At 36.3% G+C, this 21592-nt stretch overlaps 1 protein-coding gene and 1 gene segment (V, D, J or C); both read right to left on the bottom strand.

Moving 5' to 3' along the window:
- Positions 1 to 1253: 1253 nt before the first annotated feature.
- Positions 1254 to 16855, bottom strand: LOC110157519 (uncharacterized). The gene is made up of 12 exons (XM_055155296.1): positions 16789 to 16855; positions 16204 to 16494; positions 14778 to 15062; positions 8848 to 9138; positions 7662 to 7866; positions 7050 to 7074; positions 6054 to 6205; positions 5200 to 5402; positions 3062 to 3385; positions 2953 to 2973; positions 1844 to 1950; positions 1254 to 1752 (listed from the first exon to the last, which is right to left on the bottom strand). The coding sequence occupies exons 1-12, from the start codon at positions 16838 to 16840 to the stop codon at positions 1732 to 1734; spliced, it is 1977 nt and encodes a 658-aa protein (XP_055011271.1). The 5' UTR covers positions 16841 to 16855; the 3' UTR covers positions 1254 to 1731.
- On the bottom strand, positions 8403 to 9301 carry LOC129409225 (T cell receptor beta variable 29-1-like). The segment is given in 2 exon segments: positions 8403 to 9138; positions 9221 to 9301. Coding segments are annotated over 2 exon segments (363 nt in total).
- Positions 16856 to 21592: the final 4737 nt, after the last annotated feature.

Below are 21592 nucleotides of genomic sequence, written 5' to 3'. Positions count from 1 at the left end.
TTGTGATTGGCTGAGAGTTGGAGGTTGGTGGTCCACAATGTTTAGTCTTCAACAGTATTTTGTTCTCCTCGTATAGTCCTTATTGACAATACTTGAGTCATGTTTTAGGTTTTGTCCTAGTTCAGACCAGATATTTACTTACTACCAGTTTGGGCATGTCACAGAAAAATAAGAGATACTATATCAAGTAAATCTTAAAGGTGCATTGTGTAACTTTTCCAGAGGAGGGTCCATCAGATGCTGTTCTCTGTGGAGACGTCACAATGTGCTATTAAACCTTTCTATCTTTATGGAGAAAAAAACAGACCAAGTCACAGGTCAGATCTGTGGAGAGGCAACCCCACACACAGTCGCTCAAAAATACTTAGTTTTTTCGAGGTATTTTTGAGCAGTAACACTACTTGCACTTGAATAAATGTAAGGAGCTGTTTAATGTCATACTGTGGAACATTCCAGACAGAGCAATGACATATCCATAGAAACAAACCAACCCCCAACCAAAAAGTTACACAGTGCACCTTTAAGATTAACCTTTATTGTCACTTTAGGGGAGTTTATTCTCTGCATTTGACCCATCCTTCATGTCATGCTGGGGCAAACTGTCAAGAGCAGTTGGCTCAACGCTGCACCTGGGGACTCATCTCAGATCTTGAGCTAGGCTTGGTCAGGACTATCTTAGCTGGAGGATTTTACTTTTGGTGTTTTGGGTTGGCACAAAGACACATTTTAATTACCATTAGATTGTAGTGTAATCCAGCCATTGTTGTGTGTGATTGTGCTGCTGTTCAGATGAATTATTCTTACTGTATTTAGTATTTTCATTTCTAATAAAACCCTTCATGATCAGAAAAAGTACATTTGGTTGGCACATATAACCAGCTGTATTTGTAGCTCGTGTTGCTAATGCTGTATAGATGGAGGTCAGGTTAGTGAGCAAAGGTGCAGGGGGCGGGGCTTGTGGTGCAGGGGGCGGGGCTTATTCTTCTAGTTGAATGTGGCCTTTTGCAGCTGCTGTGACCACGTCCTGTCTCTTGCACTTTCACAAAACGCCTCTCACGTCAGCAAGCGCTTCAACCGGGTTTTTCCGATACCACAGACCACTTCCTGTAATTCGTGTAATTTTCCATCATGCTGACTTCAAAACTTCATCTTTTTATTGCTGTAATCTATTTATGTTTTATGATCAAAACAAAATATAGAACAGTGATTTTATATTTCCATAAATGTAGGCTTAATTTCAAATGAGAGGCGTCTTACATGCAAAACATTTATTTGTATCAATACAGCATAAATCACAAGGATACATTATTTACATTTTAACATTATCAGTATATCAGGGATTGAGCTCAAAGTATTTTGATTGAGCAACGAAACAGATACACTTAAAGATCCATAGATTATACAAGACATAAGGCATTTTTACTTTTTTCAACCAAACACAAATGACTTACTTTGATAATTTGACAGAGTTCACAGCCCATCATCAGGACTTTACACCTAGATTTTATGATACATCTCATTTCTTCTCAAGTCTATATTGTCTAATTTGGCAGATGTGCACCATCTTTGGTAAAGAAAAAGGAAACATTATCATTCAAAAAGCTGTTTAACTCTTTCTATTCAGTATTCAGACATAAACATGCATTAGACTATCTATTTCACAAACAGAAACATAATATATAATCTATAATAATCTAAAATATAACATTTAATCCACGAGCTCCACTTCTTTCACTGTTTCCCAGTTGTTCCCTAAACCAAAACAGAGACATTTATGTTAGATTTCAAACGCATTGAATCATTACTGTTTCTTTTACTATACTTTATATGTTTTGAGACTGACCTGAAGTTTCCAGACTAGAGCCCCCACAAACACTCCATAGATGAGCCCTTTGATGATCAGAACAGTGTACGACAGTTTGCCAGCTTGAGTGGTCTTCATGTATTTTTCTGAGATATTAAACAAAAAATAAGAATATTATGGGAAAACTAAACAAGTAACCAACTAGAGATATCAGATCTTAGTGTTAGTGTTTAGTTATGATTCAGCAGTTTCTCACAATTCACTGACATCATCACCAAACAACAGAGAAAATCTACATGTACTGTCTTATGTATTGCCCTTTAAGTTAATGTGAATTAATTGTAGTTTAAATAAAAACTCTTCACGTTTAGGTATACTTTTTTTGGTATATTCTGAATTTAAATTACTTATGTTTACCCCTAAAGTTATCACAGCTATTATTTTTAGGATTATACTGTAACCTGAATAATCACAATTGCCAAGATGAGAAAAACATGTGTAAGCTTTAATCTGAACTCAATTAAACTGGCAGTAATACAACAGCATTTGAACAAACACTGGACTCTACTCAGCAAGTCTTAACCAAACTAAACCAGCATCATAAGCCTACGTGTCTTGAGGAAGTTATTTCTGTATTGTGATCTTAAACTAGTTCTAAACCAGAACTCAACCTGGACTAAACTCAGACTTAAACCTGGACTCAGACAGACTCATGCTGCATTCATGTGTCCTTGGAAACTCTGGGTTCTGGGATGAGACTTCAGGGTTTAGACTTTGTTTGTGTTTCTCTCATAAAGTCTGGATTTTGATGTCACCATCGATACAATGAGTCCGCTCAGTAACACAGATGTTGTTGTAGCTTTCTCAAAACTGAATGTTATTTTTTACTTTAGCTAGTCAACGTTACACCTGTGATTTAACAGTTGTAGTGTCAGTGTGCAGATCTGTTGCTCTAATGATGTGAGGAAGTGACAATTAACCCTTAAATGTGATCAAATTTAGGCAAAGAGCTCAAAAGTGTTAAACTGATGAATCATCAGAGTTTAATTCATCTGCACAGAGCAGTTCACTTCAGATGCAGAAGCAGAAGTCCCAACTTTTCGAGGACCACATGAATGCAGCATTAGAAATGTACAAAGTATACATACCACGTAAGATGTCCTTTTCTCCTGTAGAGACAAAAGTGATTTAGAACCAAAAAACTTTTTAATTTAATTTTTATTCATCTCATTCAAACACATTTGTATCCTCCTTTACCTTGTATTTCATCAGCATGCTTTGTGACATTAAACCTGTTGACAAACTGCACTTCACATCTGAAAGTGTTGTGCGGGATGTACCACACTGCCTTAGGGATCAGGAGTCGGCTGGTGATGGTGTAATTCTTGTTGTCTTCCCTCTGGGGGGCGCTGTCTGTAGATACCCCATTTTCAGCTTCATCTCCATTAATGAACCAAGTAACAGTGACGTGGTCCGGGTAGAATCCACTGGCCACACAAACCAGGGTCTTGGTTTTCGGACCTTCTTTATCTGATGGTTTGAAGATTTTCACTTGTGGTTCTTTGATTTCAGTGTTGGGTTCTGTAAAGATGAATTATGAAAAAATTATGAGCACAATCGAGTAATTCACAAAGCAAGTATAGTACTGGGTGTATCACTAGGTTCTCTTCATTGTGGCTCTGTTACACAAAGATCTGTAACGATAATGAATATATTCATTTATCATTCAATATATGAAAGATTGAACAATATATTTTGGGCCCCAGTATTTCTCGTGGGTACTTTTTCTGTGCAATAGTGGAGAGATTTTGATGTCTTTAAAACAGACTTTGGGACTATTTTACTTTGTTTCAGTGGCATAAAGAAGTTTAAATATGTTTGTTTATCTCAGTATATCTCTGTAGCAGTATATCGTGCTTCAAAATATAGTTACACATGGGTCCAATATTGAGCAGTATATAGTAAATGTAGCTGTTATCAGTCAATGTTTAGAGTTTTTTTTTTTTTCTGTACCTAAAACAGGCTCTTAAGTTCCTCAAATGAAGGTTACACTTTTACAACTAGCCAAAACACAATCACTTTACTAAACTAATCATAGACAAACTTTACATTTTATAATCCATACTGGCATTTTTTTTTATTTTTTTTTTATTAAAGGTGCACTATGAAACTTTTTGGTTGGGGGTCTGTCACCTGCATGTTTCTATGGATATGTCATTGCTCTGGCTGGAATGTTCCACAGTACAACATTAAACAGCTCTACTTTACATTTTTTCAATCACAGGTGGTTTTATAGCTCAGAGGTTTAATACCACATTGTGAGACTTTCAAGACAAAGTAATAACTTCTCCATGGAGAAAAGCATTTGACGGATAATCCACCAGAAAAGTTACACAGTGCCTCTTTAAGTTACAACATTAGACATAATGTTATTTTTGTAATAATTTTGGTTGTTCTTACCTAAAACAGTAAGTTTAGTCCCTGGTCCAAAGTAAGCCTCTGCTTGGTAGTTCACAGTAATACATCTGAATACTAAGAACTTCTTTCAGTACTAGACCACGTAGACTGGGCAAGGAGCCAAAGTATTCATTATAGCACTGGTTTCACTAACAACTGTATTTTTCTACTACCAACTCTGTTCTCCAACCTCAAAAGCTTCAATTAGGAGATTTATAATGACATAATAATATAATGACACTCAAAACTTTTCTTATTTTTCTTACCTAAAACGGTGAGTCTGGTGCCAGTTCCAAAGTAAGCTTCACTGTATGTACACAGAGCAACTCAACTATTGAAAAAACACCTGCTTTTTATCTCTCCATTTCACTGTGATTATAATAACACTTTTACAAAATATTACATTTTTTTTAAAGGTAGATGCCAACAGATTTGATAGATCTATAAGTTAGGATTAGTTGAGTCTTTTCTTACTTAAAACAGTTAACTTGGTTCCTCCACCAAAGTATGTTCGTAAAATATTTTATAAAGTACTCTACGCACAAATGAAATGAATATAGAGACAATCTGGAATCATTTTCACAAAGCTACACTATTGGTTTACTCACCCAGAACAGTCAGCTTGGTCCCTTGGCCGAAATAAGCTTCATAGTTGACACAGAGCTCAAGCTTCATCTCAAAACATTGTTACACCAACTTCTTAATCGCGTTATATTTTTAACTCATATCTTGTAATAATCTAGCCATATTTTTGAAGTATTATCACTTACTTAAAACCGTCTGCTTGGTTCCTTGCCCAAAGTAGGCTTCATTCATGTTTCACAGTGAAGTTATATGGAGCCTCAAACCTCTCTATTTTGTGTGATTGTAAAACTATTTCCAAAGTGATGCATTCAAACCAAAATACATTAAAATACACAATAACTGTTAGTACTTACCTAGTACCATGAGCCTGGTGCCTGGTCCAAAGTACGCAGGCTGAGTGCTGGCCACAGTGTTGTTGGTGAAGATCAAAACTGACACTGAAAATCTCTCTCCCTCCTCTTCTGCTTCTTCTTTGTCAAACTGAATCCATTCAGGTTTTTGTATGGCGTCTCTATAGGATTGTATCACGGTGCCCCCTGTCCCCACCATGAAAACACTTCATACAAAAAGCTCCGCTCCCTCAGACACAGAGGAGAGAGAGAGACAGAGAGAGACAGACAGACAGACAGAGAGAGACAGACAGACAGACAGAGAGAGAGAGAGAGAGAGAGAGAGACAGAGAGAGAGAGAGAGAGAGAGAGAGAGAGAGACAGAGAGAGAGGAGCAGCTGTGACTATCAAACTCAAAGTAGGAGCACAAGGCAATAAAATATATATACATAATACATATACAGAAGGCAATTTTAAGAACAGGAAGTGACACGTTTCCTGGCCACACCTCAGATCCAATCAGATACAAAAAACAAAGATCTACATCACAACGTTAGAGCAGCTTTGGGTAGAATTCTTCTCTTTATAGGCAAACTCTGTTAGTAAATGGCATCTGTATTTGAACACTCTATAAACTCCCTTAAGAAGTCAAAATCACTAGGAAATGCTCATTTGAAATCCATGCCTTACTGCCTAAGTCAATCAGTAATGTTTAAAGTTTTTTTTTTTTATTATTTCACCCCACAGCTGCCCGACCCCACACAACCAAACAACCCAGACACACATACACATACACATACACATATACACAAACACATACACACACACACACACGCACGCACACACATACAAACATACTAAAATACATAAAACTGCACATCGCACCATCAGTGGAGCCATCTGCACCAGGAGCAGAGAGCCGTCCTCCGCCACCAGGAATCACCACAGGCCCAGCAGAGAGATCCACCAGGAGCCCACATGACAGACCGTGACAGCCGCAGCCGACCACCGCTCCCTGTGCAGAGGGCTCCTACAGAGGAAACACTGGAAATCCTAAAAATGATAAAAGAATATGAGTTCAAGTTAACAGTATGCCTAAAATGAATAAATAAAAACAAGTAAAAGAATAACATTTTAATCAAAGGCTGAACAGGTGGGTCTTGAGCCTGCTCTGTTTACTTTTTATAGTTTTTTAATCTTTAATGTGATGCTAAAAGTTGATCTTAATATAATTTTATACATGGAGACCACACACAGACATACCATAATAGTATATACACAGAGCTTGAGGAAAAAAAGTTAAACTATTTGCATTTTGCTTATAATTTCATCTTCTTTAGTAAGATAAATGATGAATCGTATCTACAACTACAGGCCTAATGTATGGGGTATGTAGCTGAATACAAACACAAACGTACACAGCCTACGAGTGACTGAGTTAACATCACATCTTGAATTCTATACTTTATAAATGTAATCCTGTTTCCCACCAGCAGAGGTCAGTGTCTTCTCACTTAAACCTGTTATCGTTTCACATCTGAAGACAATCCACTGATCTAATCTCCCTTTGAATAATTACATAGATTTCGTGACATGAGCTGTATCATCATTGAAACAAGACAATGACAGTGTACTGTGTCTATAGTGTGTGAAAGACACCTGCTGCTTATCTCACTTTTGTGGTGAGGACTACATTTCATTTTTGTTACATCAAAGCTTCATATAACAAAAACAACAACTCATCATTCATATTTATGTTTAACTCTGCACGATATAATCTGCACTTTATTCATCGCTTTATCTTTTCCAGCAGAATATGCCACCAATGTCATACCATATTCTTCATTTGTTTAAATTTCTGCCTTTTGTCTTGCCTTGTTGAGTAAACTTCCACAGCCACTGAAATACAATATTACAGAAACTATATTAATAAACAGTATTGTATTTCCATAAAAGTGATATTATTAATGGTACATGCTGTATAGTTTTAAGGGTTTACGTAAATTTTTCGGTGCTGTTTTATAGATATAAAAAATATACTTATCATTTTGGAATCCAAATTATTTAGTTGAGTACTTGGACAATACAGTTGAGTCTTATTTTTTTTAATCAAAAACATTATACACTATATACACTGTTAGGTATGTAAACTTGGCCACAGTACTTTCTTGTATATTGTGTGCAGTAGGTTTTTAGCTGGGAGTGGCTCTATGTTTCACTATCTTTCTTGTCTTTCGAACCTGGAGCCTTGAGGTTTCATTTAGTATTAGACTCTATGCGACACCTGCATGTTTATCTCAAATTTGTGTCGAGAATCATATTTCATGTTTTTGAGTGAATGCCAAGTTCTTGTTAAACATTTGTGTTTCCCTGTATCATTGTGCTCGACTTGTAGCGCAGTAAAAAACAGACTCTGAATCTTCAAACGTCACATTATGAAAGTGCAAAAAGCATTCAAACACACATTTGGTCTATTTAAAATAAACCTGGATTTGTGCTGAGTGCTCTCAAAAGTGGCTGTATCTTTTCCAGCAGAATATGCCACCAATGTCATGCCCTCTGAAGCACTCTGTTTATACCAGTACATGTAATGGTGGTCTTTGTGATGATGAGAGCAATGAAAAGATGCAATAAAATTTGTATAGCTCTGCACAAATGGAAGTTGTTTGATATGCACAGCAAGGCAGAAATCTGAAAAACAAAATACATATATTAAAATACAACTGGTACATTACAATGGTAAATCTTGAAATAGTTTTTCTTACTAATTTGAATTAAAAGCTGCAGAAGTCTTAATATTGTAGTAGCCATAGTTACATGTTATTACCAGCACTCAACAGATATCAAATGCACTACTGTAAATTGTGTTGTGGTATACACTCCTCCTCTATGAGCTGATTATACTGGTTTTATACACAACAACAGTGCCTCCTACTGGTGACAAAGCTCAATTTATAACAGTTCTGTCATTTCAATCTTGCAGCTCTAGAAATCTGCTCCATGTTATTAATTTGTTTAAATTTTAAATAAATTAAATTTAACTTTTTAAAACTCCTTTTTATATTTATTTATTTATTTATTTTTTGGCATTCAAGCCCTGTATCAGGAAATGTTACCATATTTGACCAGCACAATATATGAAAAAAATGCATATCGCCTATATTAACTCTGATAAACACTGTCCTCTTTAGTCTAGAAATGAAACCAAATGGGGTGATATTGATACCTTTAATATATCATGCTGGGGGTGTTCTACATGTATGTCTATGGAGGAATGTTCAGTGTGGTAACACAGTCCGCACATTAGCAAACACTGTCAATTTTTTTTAAGATGGTGTGAAAACTCAAGAATAAATACAAAATGGATTTAAACAACACATGTTGTAGTTCCAGCTAAAACAGCTCTGCTGAGTTAAAACAAGGCTCAGATCAAAGGCTAATTTGAGTAATAGAGCTTCAGACAGAGCAGTGCCTCCAGTTAGCGTCACACCCACAGGGATTGTTGATGACATCAGCAGTGAAGTATCAATAGTTGTGAGATAGTAATTAGTGAAACAACATTGTCGTGTGTCTAGTTGAATCCTCTCAGTTTGAACATGTGTTTTTGTGCGCTGAATGAGATCCAGGAGCAGGTTTTAATATCAGACTCACATTAACCACATCACTGTGTACTGGCAGCACAGAAATACATCGCAGAGTCATTGGGCTCCACATTGGAGATGATCAGAGCTCCTGTCTGCCTGTCTGTTCTCTTCATCTCAAACCTTTTCAAAAAGTCTTTCTCAAAAACAGGGTCACTGCCAAAGTAGCTGTAAACAATTAACTTCATCTGTCCGTCCTGGAGTTGTTTGTACCAAAGCATTACATTCTTATCACTTTCGTCATGGTGACAGTTGATCCGTACTTCTGTGGAGTTATTAACTATCCTGGGATGAGATGGATCAAATGTTATAGCTTCTGCCTCTGTAAATAAAAACACAGATATACATTTTAAAGTTCAAAAACAATTTCAAAATATATTGTTGTGATAAAAAATAAACATTACTTAATAAGAAAGTGAGAATGAATCCGACCACAGCAAGAGGCAACTTAATCTTATTCGACATGTTTCACAAATAACAAGAAGACTTTTCCATGTCCTGAATGTGAAATTATGCAGTTAGCTTTTGATTTGTTGAGGGGTGAGGGAGTGGCTTAAAGTGACACCCTTTAAAACTTCAGCTCACTGTCTTCCCCTCTGTGAAATCTAATCTCTAGTCATGTCCTTATATGTATATGTGTGTATATATATATATATATATATATATATATATATATATATATATATATATATATATATATATATATATATATATATATATATATACACACACAGAGGACACAATATATGAAAAAAATGCATATCGCCTATATTAGCTCTGATAAATAAATAGAGGCTGTTGCAACTGTAGCCTATATACAGAACAGGTTGCCCACATCGGTTCTCAAAAGGGAAACGCCATTTCAAAGGTGGTATGAAAAAAGGCCAGACATTAGTCATATGAGAGTATTTGGCTGTGTCTCTTATGCGCATGTCCCAGATGTAGAAAGAAGGAAGCTGAACAAAAAAGCAGTAAAGCTTCGCTTCATAGGCTATGCAAGCAATGCACAAGGTTACCGTTTGTGGAATGAGCAAAAGAGGAGAGTACTCATTCGAAGGGATGTTGTTTTCAATGAGACGGACTTTGGATGTAAACAAGGAGAAAATGTATCCAACGTAGATAATGAAGTGACACTAAACACTGATGAAAAGCAAACAAATTCTAAGAACACTACAGATAGTGAGGTTGTTAAACAGTCAAGCCGAATCAGAAGGCCTCCAAAGAGATTTGGATACGAGGAGTTTGCTGATGTAGTAACTGTTGAGCATTATGCTAACATGTGTTGTGTTACAGAGCCAACCACACTGAAAGAAGCCATGTTGAGTCCAAATGCAAAGGAGTGGCAGGAAGCGGCTGATCTGGAATATGAATCGCTGTTGGAAAATGACACATGGGACCTGGTAGAGCTACCAAAGGAACGCAAAGCAATAGGATCAAAGTGGGTGTTTAAAGTCAAGCAACACAGTGACGGACGAGTTGAAAGATACAAGTGTAGACTTGTTGCTAAGGGCTACTCACAGGTTTATGGTGCAGACTATGATGAGACTTTTTCACCGGTGGTACGGTTCAGTTCAGTCCGTACATTGTTATCGTTTGCTGTGCAAAACAATCTTCATGTGCACCAAATGGATGTTGTAACAGCATTTCTAAATGGACACTTACAAGAGGAAATCTACATGGAGCAACCAGAAGGTTACACAAAACAAGGACAAGAACATATGGTATGCAAACTGAAAAAGTCAATCTATGGACTAAAACAGTCACCTCGCTGCTGGAGCAAAGCTTTCACAGAGTTTATGAAGGACATTGGCTTTGCTCAGAGTATCTCAGATCAGTGTGTGTTTGTTAGAACAGGTCAGGAACTAGAAATACTGGCTGTGTATGTTGATGATCTGATTTTGATTACAGAGTCAGCTGAGAGTATGGACAAGCTAAAAGAAACTCTGAAGAAAAGATACAAAATGAAGGACATGGGTGAGCTGTCCTACATCTTGGGCATCTCTGTTGTTCAAGACAAAGATAAAGAGTGCATCTTTCTTCATCAGAAAAAATACATTGAGGGTATTTTAAAAAAATATGGAATGGACAGTGCCAAACCAGTGGCAACGCCAGCTGATACAAATGTTAAGCTAAAAAAGAATGATGATGTCAGTAAGCCAGTGAACCAGAGTGCCTATCAGTCCATGGTAGGAAGTTTGCTGTATGCTGCTATGGCCACGCGACCAGACATCGCACAAGCAGTGAGTGCCGTATCAAAGTTCAATGCAAATCCAAATACTGCACATCTCACTGCAGTCAAAAGAATACTGAGATACTTGAAAGGGACGCAAAACCTTGCACTCAAGTATAAGCGAACAGAGACAGGAAACTTAGTTGGATTCTCAGATGCAGACTGGGCAGGTGATCAGGATGATCGGCGTTCAACTACAGGAAACATCTTTCTACTCGCTGGAGGAGCAATAAGGTGGCTGAGTAAGAAACAAGCCACAGTAGCACTTTCAACTGCAGAAGCTGAGTACGTCGCACTAAGCCAAGCTGCACAGGAAGGAATGTGGCTGAGACGACTACTAACTGAACTTGGAATGGAGACCATACCGACTGTGATCCTGGAGGATAATCAAGGAGCCATCGCAATAGCAAAGAATCCAGTTGATCATGCAAGAACCAAGCACATAGACATTCGTTACCACTACATTCGTGAATGTGTGCAGAATGGACAAATACAGTTGCAGTATATCTCAACAGATCATATGAGGGCAGATATTCTAACAAAACCCTTGCCTAAGCAAAAGTTTGAGCATCTCAGAGAAGAGATTGGGCTGTGTTCAGTTTATTAAGTGTTTATTATGCCTAGTTGTTAGTCGGGCGTAAATATGTTTTTTTTTTTTCATTTTATTTTCAAAAGGGAAAATCTTATACAAATGGTATTGTAAAATTAAGTGGGAGTGTTATAAAGTCAATGTTGTCATGCAGTAATTTTACAATGTTGTTATTATTGTTGTACTGCCCCCTTGTGACGTTGCCAGTAATTGTTAAATAAACCAATAAAAAAGGTGAAAACTTCGACAAAATCTGCGGGTGGAGCCTCACAGGTAAAAAGTGTTAATAGTTAAATAGTGCGTAAATGAGCTCGGAGCTGACGGAGCTGCTCTGGTTGTTCTGCCGTGTGATGTAGGAGCGGCACTGAAGCTATGTGTTCGTGTTGTGACCGTAGCCTCTTATTGTAGTTTTGCTGACGTTGTTGGAGTTGGGTGTGAGCGGTGGATCAGGTTGTGCGTTGTGCTCTGATGGATATAGTTCAGCCAATAGTGGCCAAAATGACTGTCTGTTTCTGGAATTCGTTATAATACTATATAGCCTATAAATAATACGTATATTTATTATAATTTTGGCCTATGCCCCCCCCCCCCAAAAAAAAAAAATAAAATAAATTCCACCAGCTGCCACTGTCTAGGTCCACTATATTTGGTGAGGATTGATCAATTATTATAGCTTCAGCAGCTGTAAATACACATACATAAAAATATTACAGAAATAAAATGTAAACAATGTCAATCAATACATTTTTAAATAGCATTAAAAAAATCAGGCCTACATGATAAGAAGATGAAAAACCGTCCTCTGAAATATAGCAGCATCGTTTAACTTCAGGTCACCTTTTCACTTATACTAAACCTATTCTAAAAAGGGAAATCTCAAAGCATTTTTGACTCCTCCCACTGCAAACAAGTACTGCATATGTGGAATATGGAAGCTTTATAAAAAAATTAAAACAAATATAAAGATACATTTCATGATGGTAACGCAATTGTAGTAGCAAAAGAGATACTTGTTATAATAGATGCTTTATGTTGCACAAGTTGTTTCTACACTAATGAAGCAGTTCTATGAAGACACTGAGTACTGCTGTGTGCCTGTGTGTATGAACAGAAATAATCATACATCAGTTTTTCAGTTGCTGCTTAATCAAACCACTTTTGAAACCGTCTCTTGTGTTTTGGTTCAGAGCGAACTGGTGGTTCAAATGAGTTTTGTGTTGTTGAGTAAACTTCCACAGCCAATGAAATACAATAGTACAGATTGAAACTATATTAATAAACAGTATTGTATTTCCATAAAAGCAATATGATTAATGGTACATGCTGTATAATTTTAAGAATTTACTTACATTTTTAGGTCCTATTTTATAGATATAAAAAATATACTTATCATTTTGAAATCCAAATTATTTAGTTGAATACTTTTAAGTTTACTTGGACAAGACAGTCTAGTCTTATTTTTTTAATGAAAGAAGTGTGTCCATATACACTATTAGATATGTAAACCTTCCACAGTACTTTCTTGTATATTGTGTGCAGTAGGTTTTTAGCTGGGAGTGGCTCTATGTTTCAGTATCTTCCTTGTTTTTCGAACCTGGAGCCTTGAGGTTTCATTTAGTATTAGACTCTATGCGACACCTGCATGTTTATCTCAAATTTGTGTAGAGAATCAATTTTCATGTTTTTGAGTGAATGCCAAGTTCTTGTTAAACATTTGTGTTTCCCTGTATCATTGTGCTCGACTTGTAGCGCAGTAAAAAACAGACTCTGAATCTTCAAACGTCACATTATGAAAATGCAAAATGCATTCAAACACATTTGGTCTATTTAAAATAAACCTGGATTTGTGCTGAGTGCTCTCAAAAGTGGCTGTATCTTTTCCAGCAGAATATGCCACCAATGTCATGCCCTCTGAAGCACTCTGTTTATACCAGTACATGTAATGGTGGTCTTTGTGATGATGAGAGCAATGAAAAGATGCAATAAAATTTGTATAGCTCTGCACAAATGGAAGTTGTTTGATATGCACAGCAAGGCAGAAATCTGAAAAACAAAATACATATATTAAAATACAACTGGTACATTACAATGGCAAATCTTGAAATAGTTTTTCTTACTAATTTGAATTAAAAGCTGCAGAAGTCTTAATATTGTAGTAGCCATAGTTACATGTTATTACCAGCACTCAACAGATATCAAATGCACTACTGTAAATTGTGTTGTGGTATACACTCCTCCTCTATGAGCTGATTATACTGGTTTTATACACAACAACAGTGCCTCCTACTGGTGACAAAGCTCGATTCAAATGACAAAACAGTTTTGTTTGTTTGAATCTTGTAGGTTAAAAACCTGCTTGAAATTATTAATTTGTTTAAACTAGATTAAAAATGAATTGGTGATTTACGCTACATCATGTTAAACTTGGGAGATTAGTTAGCCTATTTTAAAACTAATTGAGATTTTTTTTAATATATATTTGTGTTTTTGTTTTTTTGTTTGTTTTTTTCTCTTGTGTTTATGTATTTCTGCACAGCTGCAAGTAACATTGTTTTTGGCATTCAAGCCCTGTATCAGGAAATGTTACCATATTTGACCAGCACAATATATGAAAAAAATGCATATCGCCTATATTAACTCTGATAAACACTGTCTCTTTAGTCTAGAAATGAAACCAAATGGGGTGATATTGATACCTTTAATATATCATGCTGGGGGTGTTCTACATGTATGTCTATGGAGGAATGTTCAGTGTGGTAACACAGTCCGCACATTAGCAAACACTGTCAATTTTTTTTAAGATGGTGTGAAAACTCAAGAATAAATACAAAATGGATTTAAACAACACATGTTGTAGTTCCAGCTAAGTCAGCTCTGCTGAGTTAAAACAAGGCTCAGATCAAAGTCTAATTAGAGTAATGGAGCTTCAGACAGAGCAGTGCCTCTAGTTAACGTCACACCCACAGGAATTGTTGATGAAATCAGCTGCGAAGTATCAATAGTTGTGAGATAGTAATGAGTGAAACAACATTGTCGTGTCTCTCGTTGAATCCTCTCAGTTTGAACATGTGTTTTTGTGCGCTGAATGAGATCCAGGAGCAGGTTTTAATATCAGACTCATATTAACCACATCACTGTGTACTGGCAGCACAGAAATACATCGCAGAGTCATTGGGCTCCACATTGGAGATGATCAGAGCTCCTGTCTGCCTGTCTGTTCTCTTCATCCTTTTCAAAAAGTCTTTCTCAAATACAGGGTCACTGCCAAAGTAGCTGTAAACAATTAACTTCATCTGTCCGTCCTGGAGTTGTTTGTACCAAAGCATTACGTACATTTCACTGCTGTCATGGTGACAATCGATCTCTACTTCTGTGGAGTTATTAACTATCCTGGGGTGAGATGGCTCAAATGTTATAGCTTCTGCATCTGTAAGTCAAAACAAAGACATATATTTCGAAAATTTTGCAATCAATTTAGAAATATATTCTGTATTCCGTAAATACACATACATAAAAATATTACAGAAATAAAAGATAAATAAGTCAATCTGCACGTTTTAAAGTGTATTAAAAACATCAGGCCTACATGAACAGAAGACGAGAAACAGTCCACTTAAATGTAGCAGCATCCTTTAACTTCAGCTCAGCTTTTCACTACTGAGACACAAGGAAACCTATCCCTCAAGGGTGAAATTTCAAAGCATTTCTGACTCCTCCCACTGCAACCAATAAGCACTGCTTATACTAGGACTGTACATGGATGTACTCCAACATCATATCATGAGATTTTAACAAGCTAAGAAGAAACACTTGCAGTTTAAAGGACACAAGTAAGTATACTTGGATTATGTGAAATGAGCTGCAGACTGTGCCAGAAGCTTATTAAAGAGCGAGTTATGGACACTTGAGATGCTATAGACTTTTCATACCATATGTGGCAGCAAATGTAGCAGAAGACCTTCCAATACGTTGAGGAAATAAACATAAGGGACTGTTGGAATGTGTGTAACTGTTTGTTTTTCCTGTTTCAAGGGAGACTATGCAAGACTATTATTTTATAATATATGATACAGTTTTCCCACAATTTGATAAGTATGTTGATGCATATTTTGATACGTTTTAAGTTGACAAAATAAAAAATATGTATTATTCTTCCTGCTAATGAGCATAATATAAAACACTATGATATAAATGAAACATCACATTTTAATACATTACAGCACAACCACACACAGTAAAGTATTCTGTATCTATATTCTATATAGCGCTTCCCTGGACTAAAATAAATGACAACACAGCACGCACAGAGGGACACGTACTTATCGAGCAAACATGTGCATTGCATCATGACACCAGTATCGAACGATTTGACATAATATCGAATATCATTGCATCCTTATTAGTTATGAACATTTGAGATGCTACTTTTCACATCATGGTTGAAAGCAAATGTTTCAGAAAATCTTCCAGATTAAATATTTCGAGGGAATGAACCACCAACCAATAACAGATGTTGTGTGCAGTAGGTTTTTAGGTGGGAGTGGCTCTATACTTCATCACTGTGATACTGGCTGCACAGAAGTACACAGCCGAGTGTGAGGGGCTTGTACTGAGCACTGTTAGAGAGCTGGTCTTCACAGAGGATCTCTCTATCTTAAACTGCTTTTCAAGTTCTTTCTCATAGTTGTCAGTTCCATAATGGTATCCTATTAACATCATAGACTGAGTGTCCAGCTGGTGCTGGTACCAGAGCATAACAGTGAGGGAACTGTCGTCATGGTTGCACTCTATAGACACGCTAACACCTTGGTTCACTATTATCGAGGGAGACTGCTGAAATTTAACAGCCGCTGCTAGATCTGTGGAGGTAAAAAATATTCAAATGCAGTTGTAAAAATCTGTGAAATTCTTCAATCTCTGAGTAGTTATTCATGTATATGCAAAAAAACAAGATAAATCTGTTCTAAAAGTGGACCAATGTCAACTGCAACTAAAATTCATAAGGTCAAGCAGGACTATATTGAATCTAAGCAAAGACTAATTAGAACTATCAAGATTAAGTTTGCAACAAAAAAGGGTACAATGGGAATTTAAAATGTCTTAACTAAACTATAAATAATAATGTCAAAAAGATGTGATAATCTGAGTCTTACATGAAAAATACAGACAGAATGCAGCAGCAGACGTGAACAGAGGTGGAGACATGTTGAGAGTTGGATCATTTGGGAGGGTTCAGTTCGTTACAGTGGTTTTATTCATCATCATTTCCTGCTGAGAGCGTGTGGCTGGTGTTACACTGCCCCCAAATGGTTTAATCAACTCAAAACAAGTTAAAATTACACAACACCAGGTTTTTACATGCAGTCTCAAAAATACATTTTCATTTTCTTGATAATACCTAAAAAAGTTACTTGTTCTCCAGCATAAGTGACTCTGAAATACTGCGCTAATTTGCAGCTAAAATCCTGTTCAGTGATTTAACGTCTTTTATAAGTGCTTTTGTAATATTAGACGGTGCTTGCTAATTTCCAGTTCTATCCGTAATGTAATTCCTGTCACCTTAAGAGTGTGATGCATGTTTCCTTAGTGTTAATAGAAGGGGCGGAAAATAAATCTATTCATATATGTTTGGTATTTTTCCAGTGATTATATACAGACAGTACTGTGATAATTCACCAGAAATATGATCAAATGAGCCTGTAACTTGGTTTAGGACAAATGGCACAAAACAAGAATGGACTGAAATTGAAAGTGCATTGTTAAAGGTGCACACTTTTAACCTGGGGGGTCTGCCATCTACTTGTCTCCATGGAGATGTGCTTTGCCTGGAATGCTCCACAGTATGGCCTTAATTTTCTTATGTATATTACTAGAAATACCTTAAAAAATAGATCTACAGAGCAGAGCCACCTCTTCACAGATCTGATCTGTAACCTGGCCTGCTGGCATCACCTTGCCTCCAAGATGAGAAATAAGTTTAAAGTCATATTGTGGAGCATTTCAGGCAGAGCAATAATGTCTCCATGGAGACAAGAAGAAGTTACATAGTGAACGTTTAATGACAAAAGTGCAGAAATATCACCTTATATTCAGTTTAGAAGATTTCATTGCACTATTTCTTTTTAATTTAAACATGCTCTTTTTGTAGCCTTAAAATTAGTTTTTATAATAGACCAGTGCTTTCCAAAATGTGGTACCTTCAAGGCTAGGTGGACTGATCTGTCTTAGAGGTATGCAAGGACATTTTGAATTGAAAAAAGACATTTTTCTGTATTTGGATCTACAATGCAAGTCTAAATGTTTTAAATGTGACTCACAGACTTTAATATAATCCAGAGATATATTATATAACTAACTCTAACTATTGTGTGTATGATGTGTTCAGTGTTCAGACATTTTCTTCTAGTGCAGGGGTGTCAAACTCATTTTGGTCCGGGGGCCGTATCCAACCTACTTTGATGCCAAAGGGGCCGGATCAGAAAACCATGGCATATTTACCCCAAAAATAGCAACAAGTTCAAATATTTGTGCAGAGAAACGCAAATCTATTACAGAAATCTTTTGTAACTGATGAACTTTTTCTTTTACAAAATATTATAATATTATGAACAACCTGAAACTTTAAGAAAAATACAATTTCAACACAATGTTTTAACATTAACTTGTTTGCAAATAGGAATAAGTCAGTTTTTCTTGGAAAATCCTGCACTTGGCATCCACTTTTCTCATTTTTGACATTTTGCTGATGAGGGTGTCACGGTCAACAGTCAAAACGGTCGTCCTTTAAGAGCGTTTGGAAAGAGACTTCATTTGTGCTGCTCTCTTGGGAGGGGCCACGCACAGAAGTGCTGGAGATGCTGCTCTGCTAAGCACCACAGAAAATTAACAATATTTTAATAGAAAATATAATTAAAATATTTTAGTAGAAAATCAGCTGAGGGCCAGATTAAAGGTCTTGGAGGGCCGGATCTGGCCCCCGGGCCGTATGTTTGACACCCCTGTTCTAGTGCGTTGGAGAAGGGGGTTTGTATGTGAAGTGTGAGGAGTGCTTGGATTACACACATATGTCCCTGTTTTTTACAGGTTCATTTGAGGTGAACAGCTGCTCTGTCAGATAATCTTGGTTTCGTGGTCTCCAGTTTTTGTAGAAGAACTTCACTAATGTTGATACTGTGGAATTCGTACAGCACCAAAATACTCCGCACTGTCTGTCACTTTTGCATCGAAAATATAGAGATCGGACATTTTTTTGGCATCCCCTCTTATTATAAACAGATCCTTAAACTGGTCCTCAACTGTTGGGCTGTTGTAGTACAGGTAGCCCACAAGTTTGAGAGTCGTGTCCCCTTTAAGACGCTGGTACCACAGAATAGTGTCATGGTTGAGCAATTTGTGCCTCAAATTCAGACTTACAAAGGTTTGTGGTTTATTCAACACATAAGATCCAGACTGTGATATTTTCACATCATCTTTGAGATAAACTATATAAAAAAAACAAAAACATTAGTTAGATATAATCAGATATACTAGAATTAGGCAACAATGTGCAGTAATGAGTTCAACAGAACCTTTGATAATGGCCGTAGCAAAGAGAAGGATGTAAAGAGATGTCTTCATGTTGAGAGTTGAACTGTGAGTGTGTGTGCACATGTGGCATGTTATATACAAGAGGTGTAAACAGGAAGTGATGCATGGAAGTAAAATTAAGTAGTCAGCCAATCACTGAGCATAATTCACAAACTAGAAATGTGCTTTGGTGATATGGTGCTACAAAGAGCAATGAAAAAAAAAAAGACTGAAATATTACATTTATAAGGCATGATTGAAAGTATTAGAAAAGGCATTAGAAATACAATATACTTTGTAAATACAAAATATGGACACAACAATGCAAATAATAAATGAAGTATTGTTGAAGTGAGTTATTTAAAGTGAAAGGTGTTACAAGAGAGGCAAATCTTATACACTCATTTTTAACATGTCAGAAGGACATAAGAGACTGGACTGGATGGGTTTCTATGAATGGAATAATGACACTGACATTTCACTAGGTTTGTGCAGTACGGCTGTTTGAACTGCTTTAAAAACTATCTTAGCATTTTTGGATTTATACAGTTCTATACAGTCTGTGTTTTCAATTATGTCATGTTGTCATTGTCACATAAATTACCTTTTTCATGGGCCACAAAAAAAGATGAAAAAAATTGTACAATTACCGCATAATAGCATAATAATTCATCTTATTTTAAATACAATGTTGGGACAGGGGATCACAAAGACAAGACAACACAGCAACATAAGCACCATACAGACATCTACCATTGAACATACATAAATACAAGATCAAGTATAACCACTAGTGCTACAGCAGGACATTTAAGTTGCTCTGTACACAAGCAATCCTTTCACAGTCTTATATTCTATTAATAACTGCACACTCCCTGTGCCTATGTGCAATTTTGATTGCACATTCCCTTGACTTATTTGCACTTTCGTTTGCATATTCCCTTGATTTATTTGCAGTTTTGATTGCACATTCCCTTGACCTATGTACAGATTTGATTGCACATTCTATAAGCCTGTATTGCAAGAGGTGCCTGTATTGTCTTAATAAATAAGCCTTTTCCTCATATTATTAAGCCTTCCCCTGTATTGACTATACCTGTGTCAGATAAGGAAGCTATGACTGTGGCTCTGTTTGTAATAACCAGTGATCCCTTTTTTACATGGGCCTTCAGATCTCCTTCTAGTTTAAAGTTGTCCTTAAAAGGCTGCTCCATGCTGTCTATCCGTATCCGATGAGGTCTAGAGCAGTGTTATTAGACATTAAATGGTACCACAGCATCACTCTGTAGTCAGATCGGTTGTGTGAGCAGTCGAGTCTGACTGTAGCACCAGGGTTAGCAAATAAAGATGGAGGCTGATTGATAAGCACAGCCCAAGAAATACCTGCAAAACACAATCTGAAGTTATGCAGTAGAAATGCAATAGTGTTGTTTTGGCCTTAGTCTGTTACCTGTGAGATAACATAAACATATCATTTTAGTAAAGGGCTTTGGTGAAGACACTGACTGTGGCGAGTTAAGCCACACTGATAAATGTATCAAATTTAAAGTACTGTCATTTCAAATCTTTAAATCAAAGATTTTTACAATTTATTTGACTTTTAAAATAAATTGTACTTAAAAAATCATAGTATATTTATATATGAGTATATAAGAGTTGTAGAATTTAATTCAGTTACATTTTCCTTTTTAAATGTCTGGACAAATCTTAACATGAATCATTATGATCAGAATAGAAAGAATTCAGATTTAAAAGTGCTTCTCAAATCACAGGCCTCAAGTCTGAGTCAAGTCCCAAGTCATTGACCTTCAAGTCCAAGTCGAGTCTCAAGTCTTAGTCCATTTTATCAAGTCAAGTCTCAAGTCATGAAAATAGTGACTCAAGTCTGACTCGAGTCCAAGTCACGACTTGCAAGTCCCACCTCTGCTGTGAAGCACTCTGAATAATTTTGTGTATGAGATGTGCTATAGAAATTAATTTGTTAGAATGGCAAAAAATTCAAACTCAATATCAGTATAAAAGGGCTAAATGTTCAGTACTCTACACCAATTTTTGATCCTACAGTGAAAAAAACACAAGATGCATATACTCATTTATACTATGGTCATCTTTACCTAAGAATGAATGAAAAACAAAACAATGAAAACATAAATATAAATAATACAAAAAATAAATATTTCTTTTCTATAATAATAAACAGAAATAAATGTCACACAGACTTTTACTTGTGTCCAAAAAATAGACAATATGTAGCTTTTCAAAATTATGATCATAACTGTGTACAATATAAATAAGTTATATTATACATTTTGTTAAATATGGCCAATAAATGTGGTCAAACTACTTCGGAAAGTATTGATACCTGATCAAATGAGTATTTAGTCATATATA

This window comes from Boleophthalmus pectinirostris, unplaced genomic scaffold, assembly GCF_026225935.1.
Source record: "Boleophthalmus pectinirostris isolate CB_2022bp ecotype Guang Dong unplaced genomic scaffold, ASM2622593v1 HiC_scaffold_10, whole genome shotgun sequence".
NCBI classification, from domain to species: domain Eukaryota; kingdom Metazoa; phylum Chordata; class Actinopteri; order Gobiiformes; family Gobiidae; genus Boleophthalmus; species Boleophthalmus pectinirostris.
Note: the sequence above shows the minus strand (reverse complement) of the source record. Positions and strands in the feature narration are given on the sequence as shown.